The following is a 12,331-nucleotide window of genomic DNA, read 5'->3' as shown; positions in this document are numbered from 1 at the left end:
CAAAATAAAAGAAAGTTGGTTTTCCAGTGAGATGGCTGTGTACAGTAGTAGCAGTAGTGACTAAAGGAAAAATTACAATGTAATTACTGCTCCACCAAGCAATGAAATCAAGCCCTGCAACACTGGCCAAGAACTAAAACACACACAGCTGAAAGGGTTGCATACTACCAGTTTAAAAAGGAACTAGGTAAAAATCACTTCTGTTCTATTCTCTCAAACAAAATCACTTCTGTTCTATTCTCTTAAACACCAGAAGTACTGACCACTTTACAAGTTCCTTATCGCATTATGTGCAGCATTTAAGTTACATAACACATACTAGATGACATAAACCTATTGGCAACTTTGGGTAAGAGACACTGAATTGTAGCTTGCCATTTAGAAATCATGGAAATGTAGCATGGATATCATGCTCTCAGCCTTCAAAAAATAACTACTGTTAATAATAATTAAACTTTGGCAACAGGGGTCCTAAAGGCTCCATGCCAGGATAAAGGAAGTCACAGATGAGTAACAAATCTTAAAACACATATACAACTAGGCTCAGCTGGCCCAGCTGATAGTACCACATATCAGTCACTTGCCAGGGTAATGGTGAAGACCTCAATTGTAGTGAAGGCAGAAAAGGTGGACTCTGGAACAGCAGAGCTGGCAAGAGGGGTAGTCTGTTTTCCAACACTAAATGAAAAAGGGGGCAAAACAGTTCCACATGTTAGTGGTGGTATCCTGGCTGTGTCTGTTTCACATGTTAGTGGTGGCTGAATCAATAAAATTCCCATTTAACAAATTGGTCTTATTTTGGGTATTCAGAGATGACCCTGGATTTTCTGCTCTCAACAATTTACATCATTTCCATCTTCATCACCATCTTCATCTTCGTATCATTCCAGCATACCTGGTAGTTGTTTATGATTAATTTGCCTCCATTTTGCTCTGTCTTGATAGATTTCTTATCTTGATATTGTTTCACAGTTTTCTCCTCTGGTCTTCAGATATAGCCATTATCTGCTGCGTCATCATTTTGGTTTCTTTCTCCTGCAAATTTCTATCCAAGTATTGTTTTTACAGGCGGCTATCCTTCATCTTCTTCACATATCTAAACCACTTGAACCATGCGGTATTCTGTCTCTCAGACACTAACAGATCCACCTGTATCTCTCCTCTGATATCTTCATTCCTAATTTTTATCTCTTCTAGTCTTCTACAACACTGATTGCTGAAACTTCTTTTCACATGCCTGTAACTTGCTGCCATCTGCCTCATTAACTACACAGCACTCCAAGCTGTCTGTCGTAATAGGCAGGAAATGTGTTTTAAACATGGTCTCACAGGAACTCCCTTGTCCTACACAAGATTCTGCATTTGATGAAAAAACTTAGATCTCTTTCTTACTCTGTGCTGTACTGCTAGTTTGGCAGTTTCATTCCTTGATTTAGTACTTCCTAGGTAACTGAAAGCTTCCACACATTCAGTTTTCTCTCCAACAAGCATCAGGTTGCCCTGGGCAGATATCCTGTTCATAATCATTGCTACAGCTTTGCTCTTGCTTACTGTCAGCTGGTGCAAGTCTTTTGAGGTGACGCGTCGATGAGGATGAAATGATGATGATAAAGATGACACAAACACCCAGTCCCTGAGTTTCAGTTAGCAAGGGGAACAACAGTCAGCCTCATTAACTTAGACACCACAATTTGGTGGTACATGATGGGATTTCTATTTTCCTAAACTTATCATGCATCAGCATGTGATCAGTGTCCACCTGGACTGAGGAATGTAATATTTTTGTGTGTTGTTAATTTTCTGTATGTAACTGTTTGTTATAGATGATGTGTGTGAGGAGGTGGCTGTCTGGCAATTGATGCTTACACCTGAGCAAAGCAGTGTAATACATGGCAATGAGTATGCACCCATTATCGAGTTTCATGAAGGTGCACATGAACAATATGAATGCTGTTAAAAGAGATGATGACACTAGTCTTTTGTTCAGTTTACTGGTTCTGAACAGCTTATATTAAAGTCATCAATGTTTGATAAGTAAAAGAAACTGAAAAGAATGGCTCATAACTGAAAGCAAAAGAAAGAAAAATAATAAATAAAGCAACAGTTTAATATGAAACACCAATGATGTTATTAATGGTTATATTGCCGACACTAATTGCACAGAATTTTTGTTAGACTGAGTTGCTAAATAACTTCACATTTGATCAACACAGATAGGAAATAATATTTTACTTGGATACAAATATGCCAAATTCGTATGAGAAACAATTCATTTGGCTGATGAGGATATTGTGTATCACGATGCATGAGAGTATAATGGTCAGTTATTTTTCTTCGTCCTGTCAGCAATATCCTCTATCTGTGTCTTGAAGGCAATGTAATACTATGGTGGTACAATTTAAAATGTACTTGGAGTAATGTCAAGGAGATTATCCTTTTTTGTGTTTAATTTTGCTGTTAGATGAGACATAACTGGACAAGAAGGAATCTCTCAAGAGTAAACTTATTTTTATTTGGTAATAAAATCAGTGGATCATGTGTTGTAATATCAGTAGCCACACCATGGATGAATACTTACTGAATACAGCACTCAGTAATTGTACGAAGTGACCTAGTGCATAAAAGAAGGCAGTAGGATTCACTAGATAACAACAACCTAAGGTAGATGCAATTTATTGGGAATGAGTACCTGTAGGGAGTCATTACTTATGTTAAGTGTCAAAGTGGAGCTTTTGGAGTAAAGAGAGAGTACAGACATCTCTTGGGAACCATATTGGTTATTTACTGAACACATGCCTTAGTGATGTTCTAGAAAGAATAGACAAAGGATTACTAGTTAGAATTAAATTACATGTATGTAAGGTGGTAGAAACTAGTTTCATTTTGCATGTGCTACTTTTAAAATTAGCCATACCAATCGAACTTGGTTCATTAGAACAGTTCAAACAATGGTCTGATAGCAGTGCCTAAACAAAGTAGACATGTTTATCACACTGGTGTAAATAAATTTTATATATCTGTCCTGGGACAAGAGATCATTGTACAATAGAGCAAAACTAACGATTTACAAAATGTCGGCTACCTGGGTGTCTACAGAGTAGTCAGTCAATCCCCAGTGAGTCTTCACTGTTTAACTGCTTAGCATTTCTCAACACCTAGAGGGTATCCAACAGCTTGCCAGTATTAAAAGTACTACTATCAGCTAATCCCTCTGGTCACCTCACAATAAGCTCTTAGGCTGCCCTGTGTTGCAAGGGTCACTACACCTAATAGTGTCCTGTAGCATGGTTCAAATGGTTCTGAGCACTATGGGACTTAACATCTGTGGTCATCAGTCCCCTAGAACTTAGAACTACTTAAATCTAACTAACCTAAGGACAGCACACAACACCCAGTCATCACGAGGCAGAGGAAATCCCTGACCCTGCCGGGAATCGAACCCGGGTGTGGGAAGCGAGAACGCTACCGCACGACCACGAGCTGCGGACTGTCCTGTAGTAAACAGTGCATTGATTTGACGGGGCAGTTCTCCATCTCAGCATGTTATGAGAAAGTGGAACAGCGACTTATGTCTCCAGAATGAAATTTTCACTAAGCAGGGGAGTGTGCACTGATATTAAATTTCCTGGCAAGTTAAAACTGGGTGCTGGACCGAGACTCGAACTCAGAACCTTTGCCTTTCACGGGCAAGTGCTCTACCATCTGAGCTATCCAAGGACGACTCACAACTTGTCCTCAAAGCTTTAATTTCGCCAGTACCTTGTCTCCTACCTTCCAAACCTCACAGAAGCTCTCCTGCAGACCTTGCAGAACTAGCACTCCTGGAAGAAAGGATATTGCGAAGTCATGGCTTAACCATAGCCTGGAGGATGTTTCCAGAATGAAATTTTCACTCTGCAGTGGAGTATGCGTCAATATGAAACTTCCTGGCAGATTAAATCTGTGTGCCGGACCGAGACTCAAACACAGGACGTTTGTCTTTCATGGCCAAGTGCTCTACCATCTGAGCTACGCAAGGAAGGTAGGAGACGAGGTACTGACAGAAATAAAGCTATGAGGACGAGTCGTGAGTCGTACTTGGGTAGCTCAGATGGTAGAGCACTTGCCCGTGAAAGGTAAATATCCCAAGATCGAGTCTTGGTCTGGCACAAAGTTTTAATCTGCCAGGAAGTTTCAACAACTTACGTCGTTAGTAGTTAATTCACTGTGGGCGCAAAATATTTTCAGTTAGATGCATTTTCCATTTTTGGTTTGAACAAAATACATTTTGTGTCCCAGTCAGTCCCCTCTCAAGAATTGGGCTCCTTACTACTGCCATACGATCAGCTGTTTGAGTGTACCTTGGGACTGGCAGGAAATTTCAGGGCATATGTCTCCCTTAGCTGGCAAGCAATACCTAACTTTTATCAACCCTGTCAAAACTGAGTTGCACAGTTGGCAGGATCTCAGCATCATTCCTCCTGTTTTGTTGAGTCAGTGGGATCCCTTTGGTGGTGATTCAGAAACCAGACAGCACCGTGTGCCTTTGCACTGAGACAGCCAATGCACAATGTTTCACGGAGCCATATACAATTTCATGGCCGGAGGACCTGTTGGAAAAGTTGTCTGGAAAACAATATTTTCCGTGCATTGACTTACACAATGCATACCTGCATTTGATATTTGATGCCGCTTCTCACAATTTCTTGGTGCTACACACCCCCTTAGGGGTTTACCAATTTAATCACTTGCCCTTTGGAATTCTGTTTGCATCAGGAATTTATCAATGATATTTGGAGCAGAAGTACAACAAACACTACAATGGACAAAACACGGCAAGAAAACCAAACAGAGACGCAAGAAACAGGGAGAGGAGATTAAAAACAAGAAAGCAGATTACCATGGCTGGCTGACCATGAGAATAAAAAAGGAGAAGCCAGCCACTCTGCAACACGTTAAAACCTCTACCCTAAAAGCCCTAGGGTGGAGGACACAGAGGGACAAAGGACATGCGCTAAAACTCAGATCAAATGATAAAACCCACCCTCATGGATAAAACGTAAAAACTAAAACTGCTGTTGAGGCAATATCGCCCAACACCAAAGGTAGGGTGCTGGGAAAGTTAAAAGTCCACCACAGAACGGCTAAAAGTGGGCAGTCCAGCAAGAGGTCGACAACTGTCATTTGGGAGCCACAGCGATACTGAGGTGGGTCCTCGCGATGGAGGAGGTAACCATGTGTGAGCCACGTATGGCCAATGCGGAGTCTATAAAAGGCAACTGATTCCCTGTGAGAAGCCCGCAGGGAAGACTTCCACACATTCGCAGTCCCCTCAATGACACACAGTTTGTTGTGCATACTGTTATGCCACTCCGTCTCCCAAAGCCGAAAAACCTTGAGGCGTTGGACAGAATGCAGGTCAGTTTCAGAGATGCCCATCTCCAGGAGCGCTTTCCACGTAGCCCATTTGGCCAACTTGTCAGCAAGTTCGTTGCCTGGGATACCAAGGTGTCCTGGAGTCCACACCAACACCAATGAACAACTGGACCATTCCAGGGCAGAGATGGACTCCTGGATGTTTGCTACTAAAGGATGGGAAGGGTAGCACTGGCCGATAGCATGTAAGCTGCTCAGGGAGACAGAACTGAGAAGAAACGACTCACCAGAACAGGAATGGATGTACTGAAGTGCACGATATATGGTCACAAGCTCTGCAGTGAATACACTACAGCCAACAGGCAAGGAATGCTGTTCAATATGGCCTCTGTGGATATAGGTGAAGCCAACATTACCATCAGCCATCGAGGTAAACAACTTCAGAGCCCCAGAACACGTCAAGAATCGAGAGGAAGTGACAGTGGAGAGCGGCAACGTTAACGGAGTCCTTAGGGCCATGCAAAAGGTCCACACAAAGCTTCAGCAGAGGTGTACACCATGGAGATGTACGTGAATGGACCTCAAGTAGAGGTGGTAAATGGAAGGACTCCAGTTCGGAGAGAATGGATCACACACGAACCACAATCGTGAGGCCTGACCTGGGTTACTGATGCAGCAGATGAACTGCCATGGTTGGGAAAAGGAGACGGTAATTCGGATGCTCAGGAGAACTATGAATGTGTGCAACATAACTGGCGAGCAATTGTGAATGCCAGATCCGCAATGGAGGGACTCCGGCCTCCACCAGGACTCTGGTCACCCGACTCGTTCTAAAAGCTCCCATCGCTAGGCGAACACCACAGTGGTGCAATGGATCGAGGAAATGCAATGCTGAGGGCGCCACCGAACTGTAAACCAGACTCCCATAGTCAAGGCAGGATTGAACAAGGGTTCTCTAGAGCTGCAGCAGCGTAGAGCGATCTGCACCCCAGTTGATGTTGCTCGGGCAGCGGAGAGCATTGAGAAGCTGATGAAGGTGAGGTAGCCAAGTCAATCGGGTGTCAAAAACCAGTCCTAAGAATCGACACGTCTCCACTATAGTGAGTGGATTGTCATTCAGGTTCCAGACGAACGGTACGACACCAACAGATGTGCAGGACACCGCAATTCCCTTGGTCTTAGGGGGGCTTCTTTCTGGATTTCTCTCACTGATCCTTGGGTTTCTCTGGTTGGGAGAGCTTCACTGGTTCAGTCTCCAGGACTGAGGAGGATCGTGAAGCCCTACGACCAGCTCCTTTTGGGCACTTCAGCCACTGGCGGGTGACATCTTTCCCACTAGCAGAAACCTTGGGAGTGACCCAAGGGACCCCTTCCTAGCAAGAGGAGCCGAAGAAGACTTACACTTCTCTGGCTGAGAAATGGGGACTGGTGTCCCCGATGGCTGGGGGGGGGGGGGGGGGGGGGGGGGGGACAGTGCTCCCGAGGTAGGTGGTGCGGGAGCAACAGGAAAGTGCCCCACACCATCAAGGGGGTAGGTGTAGTCTTCCGGTTCTGAGGGCCGACTGGAACTCGCTGAACTGATGGGGCTAAAACTGTTCTCCTAGTGGCGGCATAAGAGGACGTCATAGCCACAGGATTTCCTCTTGGCATCAGTGTAGGTCAGTCAGTCCAGGGTCTTGTATTCCATGATTTTCCTTCCTCGCTGTAAAATCTTGCAGTCTGGTGAGCAAGAAAAATGAAGCTCTCCACAGTTGACACAGTTGAGAAATGGGGCACATGGAGTATTGCGATGGGATGGACGTCCACAATATCAACATGTGATGCTGGAAGTACAGCGGAAAGACTTATGGCCGAACTTCCAGAAATTAAAGCATCGCATTGGGGGAGGGATATCACAGTGGTAGACAATCACCTTGACCTTCTTGGGTAATGTGTCACCCTCGAAGGCCAAGATGAAGGCACCGGTGATAACCTGATTATCCCTTGGACCCCAGTGGATACGCTGGACAAAATGACCTCCTCATCGCTCTAAGTTGGCATGCAGCTCGTCGTCAAACTGCAAAAGAAGGTCCCTGTGGAATATAATACCCTGAACCATATTTAAGCTCTTATGAGGCATGATGGTAATGGAAAAATTCCCCAGCTTGTCACAAGAGAATAATACCTGGGATTGGGCAGAGGATGCTGTTTTTATCAAGACTGACCCTGACCGCATTTTGGACAAGCCCTCCACCTCCCCAAACTTGTCCTCTAAAAGCTCTGCAAAAAACTGAGGCCTCATCAAGAGAAAGGAGTCCCCATCAGCTCTCATACATATGAGGTACCAGGGTGAATAAGGTTCGCTGGCATCCTTAGCTTGGTGTTCCTCGCACGGTGTGGCCAGGGAGAGGAACGATTTAGCATCATATTGCCTTGCATTGTACTGAGACTTGGAACACTTAGAGACAGCTGGTGTTTGAACACCAGCAAGTGACGACGTGGTATGCTTCATCGCGCATCATCCACCCTGATGCCACCCACTCCGACCAGGGGCCCTCCCCAAGGGCACCACCCAGCTGCAGCAAAGGCCACCTGGCAGGATAGCCATTGCCGGTAGTCCCGATGCCCCAGGGTGACAGGCATCTACTCCTTGGCATACGTGGGGAGTCAACGGTTCAGGCGTCAGCAGAGCAATCCCTGTGTAGTCGGGGGCTACAACCAACAGGGTACATGGCGGCCCCACCACAATGAACTGGCTACTGTACTGGATATGAGGTGCAAAGAATTCCATGGTCCTCGCTGGCGCAGAAAACTACACTGCATAATTGGTGGAGGAAAAGCACCCAGGAAGGTGTCCTCATTCAAGAGACGGAGGATGAGTGGGACTGCACTGCCATGACGAGAAAGTGAGCTAAAGATCTCAATGCACGATGCACCATGTAAAGCGCCCTTTACCAATTGGCTCACTCTTTGGGAAAATTTTGAAAAATGGAGGTCAAGCCCTACAGGGGACCATCACATAAAGACTGAAAGGTGTAAGAATCCTTTTAGTCGCCTCTTACGACAGGCAGGAATACCTCGGGCCTATTCTGACCCCCAGGCCCGCAGGAGGGACAAACTTCTGAAAGAGAGCATAAAAAGTTCCTTACTTTGGAAGCAAAATTTGTCAGGAAAGCAGAACTTTCTTCTACAGTTCAAGCAAGTGAAACATTATTGCACAACAAATGCAACGTCTTTTAAGGTACACACCTGTCTCGAATTCATGCATCTAAATATCTTCCTGGTCTCTGAAGTTTTGTTGTCAGCTGGGACCTGAGCTTCAATGATTTCATCGTCGTATTCCTATGTAAAAAAAGAAAAAAAATTAGTGAGCTTTGCAGAAACAGTGAAAGATAAGTATCTGCAGAGAAACAAGATTATTGAACTGACTTACAGGGCTCCCTCGCTGAAAAATCTCACTCCAGCAATGCAGTTCATACATTGTTGCTTTTAGCACCAAATCAGTTTCTGATGAGTCAGAAGAGCAATCAACTGCAAACAATAAAACAAATCAGAATTGAATGGTTTTATCTGAAAACAATTCTAAATATTCAAAGGGAAGAAAAACAGTTATGTATTTCATTGTTTTATTTCATTTAAAAATAGAATTTTAGATTGTGCATAATAACTTTTAGCAGATGTGCTTGTTCATTTACTTACTGATTAACTACAAGGCTCAAGTAAGAATATAAATAAACAGTAGTTACAATCAATTTTCAAACTATTGGAGACCCCTCACAATATATAATTATTCCACAGTACTACAGATACATCTCTTTCCATACAGCGATTCTGACTAAAAAGGAATGCATGAAGTCGGCAGTTAATGTCAGGAAGAAGTGGCACCTAACTTCATCTAACTACATTCTGACACAAATGATCACTAAAGGTCAGGCACGTAAATTTGTGATGAAGTTTTACAAGTGAAAAGCATGTTTCATAGTTGGAATATCTTCCGTGGACAACACACTACCACAGTAGTCTGAGCATTGTATGTTAAGACTGTGTGTCAGTATCTCTCTCTCTCTCTCTCTCTCTCTCTCTCTCTCTCTCTCTCACACACACACACACACACACACACTAAAGGAAAACAGTCACACATGTGGCATTAAAAAACATGTTTCAGAACTGTATCTCAAATAGCTGTATTCAAGCCCTGATTACTGTTGTTCTTGTTGAACTACACATTTTGTGAAAAGAAGCTCCCACTTTCAGGTTCATGGCAAAAATATTTTCCTCTCATTAAAATATATCCAATATCATGCCTCTGTCAACACATTAGAGTATAACATTGGGTACCTATGTGTTCTGAGTGTCACGAGTGCACCCTGATTATTGGACAGTGTTGTATGTTAAAAGTAAGACAAAGGTATGGCGTCCTGTATTCCATCGGATGGCCAGGAAAACTTTTAATGATTGGTGGAACAGTTGACCAAGACATGATGTTGGATTTGTTTTAGTGGGGGAAGTCAGTTAATTTAATTTCATTGCACTGTACTACACTTCTGTGTTGACACGAGAACTTTTGTTAACTTGTTCTCGCAAAATGCAGAGTTCACAAGAAAAACAATATCACATGGTTGCAATATCAGTAATGTCTAACAATTGCTAACTCATGTATGTGAAAATGGACAATATTTACATACTGTGTCAGAACAAGACTCTTAAAAATTTGGCTGTTAAGATCTGCCCTGAAACTGTAGAAAGAGCAAAGAATTATTTTTTATGAATTAATTACTCCATCATACATTTCACCACAAATATATTGTGTCAATAGTGATGGAGAGATTTAATATAGATGGTCAGAGGCCAGTGACGAGCTTGGCTATACAGCATTGAAAAATATTATCCTGGCCATGATTTTGTACTGTTTCAAGAAATGTGGATTCATCAAGAAGCCACACAACCAACAGTAGGAGACTGGAGAAATGGGCTTAGGTTTCCACAATACATTGGGTCTTCTTTCTGACTCAGGAGAAAATATGACATTTGGCTGTTTCTTACATTTTGATATCACATGGAAGTCTATAGGACCTGACACTGAAAAATTCTGACTGTTCCAGATGACAAGAATGAAGACAATAATGAATCAGAAGAATATGAAAATTGGGATGAAGATGAAGAAGAAGAAGAAGAAGAAGAAGAAAAAGAAGAGAGAAAACAATTACATTGTGACTTTGAAAGCGGCAAAGTCTCACTGGAAACATTGCACAAGTACATCCTTAAAACGGAGGTAGACAATGGTGTAGTTTTAACATTGCTTGCAACAGAGAATGTGGTGTTTCACCAGGAATGCTAGAGTTTACTGAGGTAGCAGAAGATCACTAATTTCTTTGCAAAATAAAACTTAAGTTTCTTGTGTAATTTCAGAAATTTGGTTTTGCCTTCCACCTGAAATGTTAAAATAGAAGAAAGTTAATAAAACTGGTAAAAAAAAGATGATTTTCCTTTTGACCATATAGAGGAGATGTTGAGTTGCAGATAGTCACAACAAAAAGACTGCTCCGCTTTTGGCCAAAAGACGTTACGATGTAGAAAAGACACACACATTCATACAAACAACACTGCTATACATTTAAGCTTTTGGCCAAAAAACCACCTCCTTCAGAAGACAACGCACACACACAGGTGATCATTGTTTCTGGCCACTGTGGTTGGCTGTAGCTGTGGCCACGGGCAGTGATTTCATGTGTGTGTTTTCTACTTCTGAAGGATGTCTTCTGAGCAAAAGCTTAAATGCATAGCAGTCTTTTTGTTGTGCCTGTCTGAGACTCAATGGCTCCTCTATATGGTGAGTAGCAATATACCATTTTCACAATATTGTTGTTATTCCATACTGTTTGAATTTCCTTCCAAGTTTATTACTTTTTGCCTCCTCCTCCCCTCACCAACTCCACCTGATGATGCTGTCACTTTTTTTCTGGTTTTTCAATGTTTGCGTCAACTTGTCACATCAGCTCTGATCAAACAGCCTCTAGTAGGATTGACATTGTTTGCTTTCTCCTGTTCTGGATGATCTTTGATTTGTATCTTACATCTTTCCTGGCAACTGTTGTTATTTGACACTTCATAAGTTCAATGCTTCTTCAGTTTTTCTCATGTCCAACCAGTACTTTTTAACTGCATGTTCTTTTAATGCCTGGTTTTTCAATTTCTGTTGCCCCAGGTTGCTTTCTTCTGTTCAACATTTTTATTTTTAGTTATAATCAACATTACAGCTTTGGTTGCACAGTGGATTTTATAGGAAGATTCATTTGTTGTAACACCAGTTCATCCCAGGGCCAGCTCTAGGGTGGGGTGGAGCCATGCCGATGCCCAGGGAGCCAGGTTTCTGAGGTAGTTAAGAAAAAACTTTACCAATTTACTTCAAATTTTCACACAATACTCTAATAAAATTTGCATGGCTAAAGGCTATTTTTTTGAAAGATATATAATATATAAATATATTAGTACATAATATGCAAGTGTTGTTAGCAAAAATCTCGAAAATTTCTTGATCTATTTACTTCAAATTCTTGCACAATACTCTGATAAACATCCAGACAGATATGAGCCATATATTGTTATATAAAAAACCACTGCAGTTTTTCTATTAAAACTGATTGTGAGAAAAAAAGTGCTGTGTTGCAAAAACACGTGGTTTAGTTTTATTTCTCATTCTTTCTCACAAGCGATTTTAACTACGATATCGGGGCATTTAAACCATTAGACAAGCTGTTTCTCCTGTATATATTCTTTCTTCTTATATATAATTTTAAACAAAATTTGTATACACAACAATGTACTGTTTCAATTTATTCCTCATAGTTGGTTTTAACAGAAAACAGGAGACTTATACATACAGCTTATTGATTTATGATTAGAATACTACTGTTACATCTGAATTGTTTGAAACTTTGTATTCCTATCCATTTGAAGATTAAAACCATGCAAAATACTATTGCTGAATTACTATATT

The 12,331-nt window shown here is 42.0% G+C and overlaps 1 protein-coding gene across 1 annotated transcript in view; it reads right to left on the bottom strand.

The window, feature by feature from the left end:
- The window catches only part of LOC124619267 (transmembrane protein 87A), a 70,878-nt gene that overhangs the window by 49,811 nt on the left and 8,736 nt on the right, over positions 1–12,331 (bottom strand). Inside the window, exons 3-4 of the mRNA XM_047145534.1 lie at positions 8,768–8,865; positions 8,584–8,676 (exon numbers count right to left, since the gene is read on the bottom strand). Of these exons, the coding sequence (XP_047001490.1) occupies positions 8,584–8,676; positions 8,768–8,865 (191 nt within the window). The remainder of the gene's footprint in view (positions 1–8,583; positions 8,677–8,767; positions 8,866–12,331) is intronic.

This window comes from Schistocerca americana, chromosome 6 (genome assembly GCF_021461395.2).
Source record: "Schistocerca americana isolate TAMUIC-IGC-003095 chromosome 6, iqSchAmer2.1, whole genome shotgun sequence".
Lineage (NCBI taxonomy): Eukaryota > Metazoa > Arthropoda > Insecta > Orthoptera > Acrididae > Schistocerca > Schistocerca americana.
This window is presented reverse-complemented; position numbering and strand designations above follow the sequence as displayed.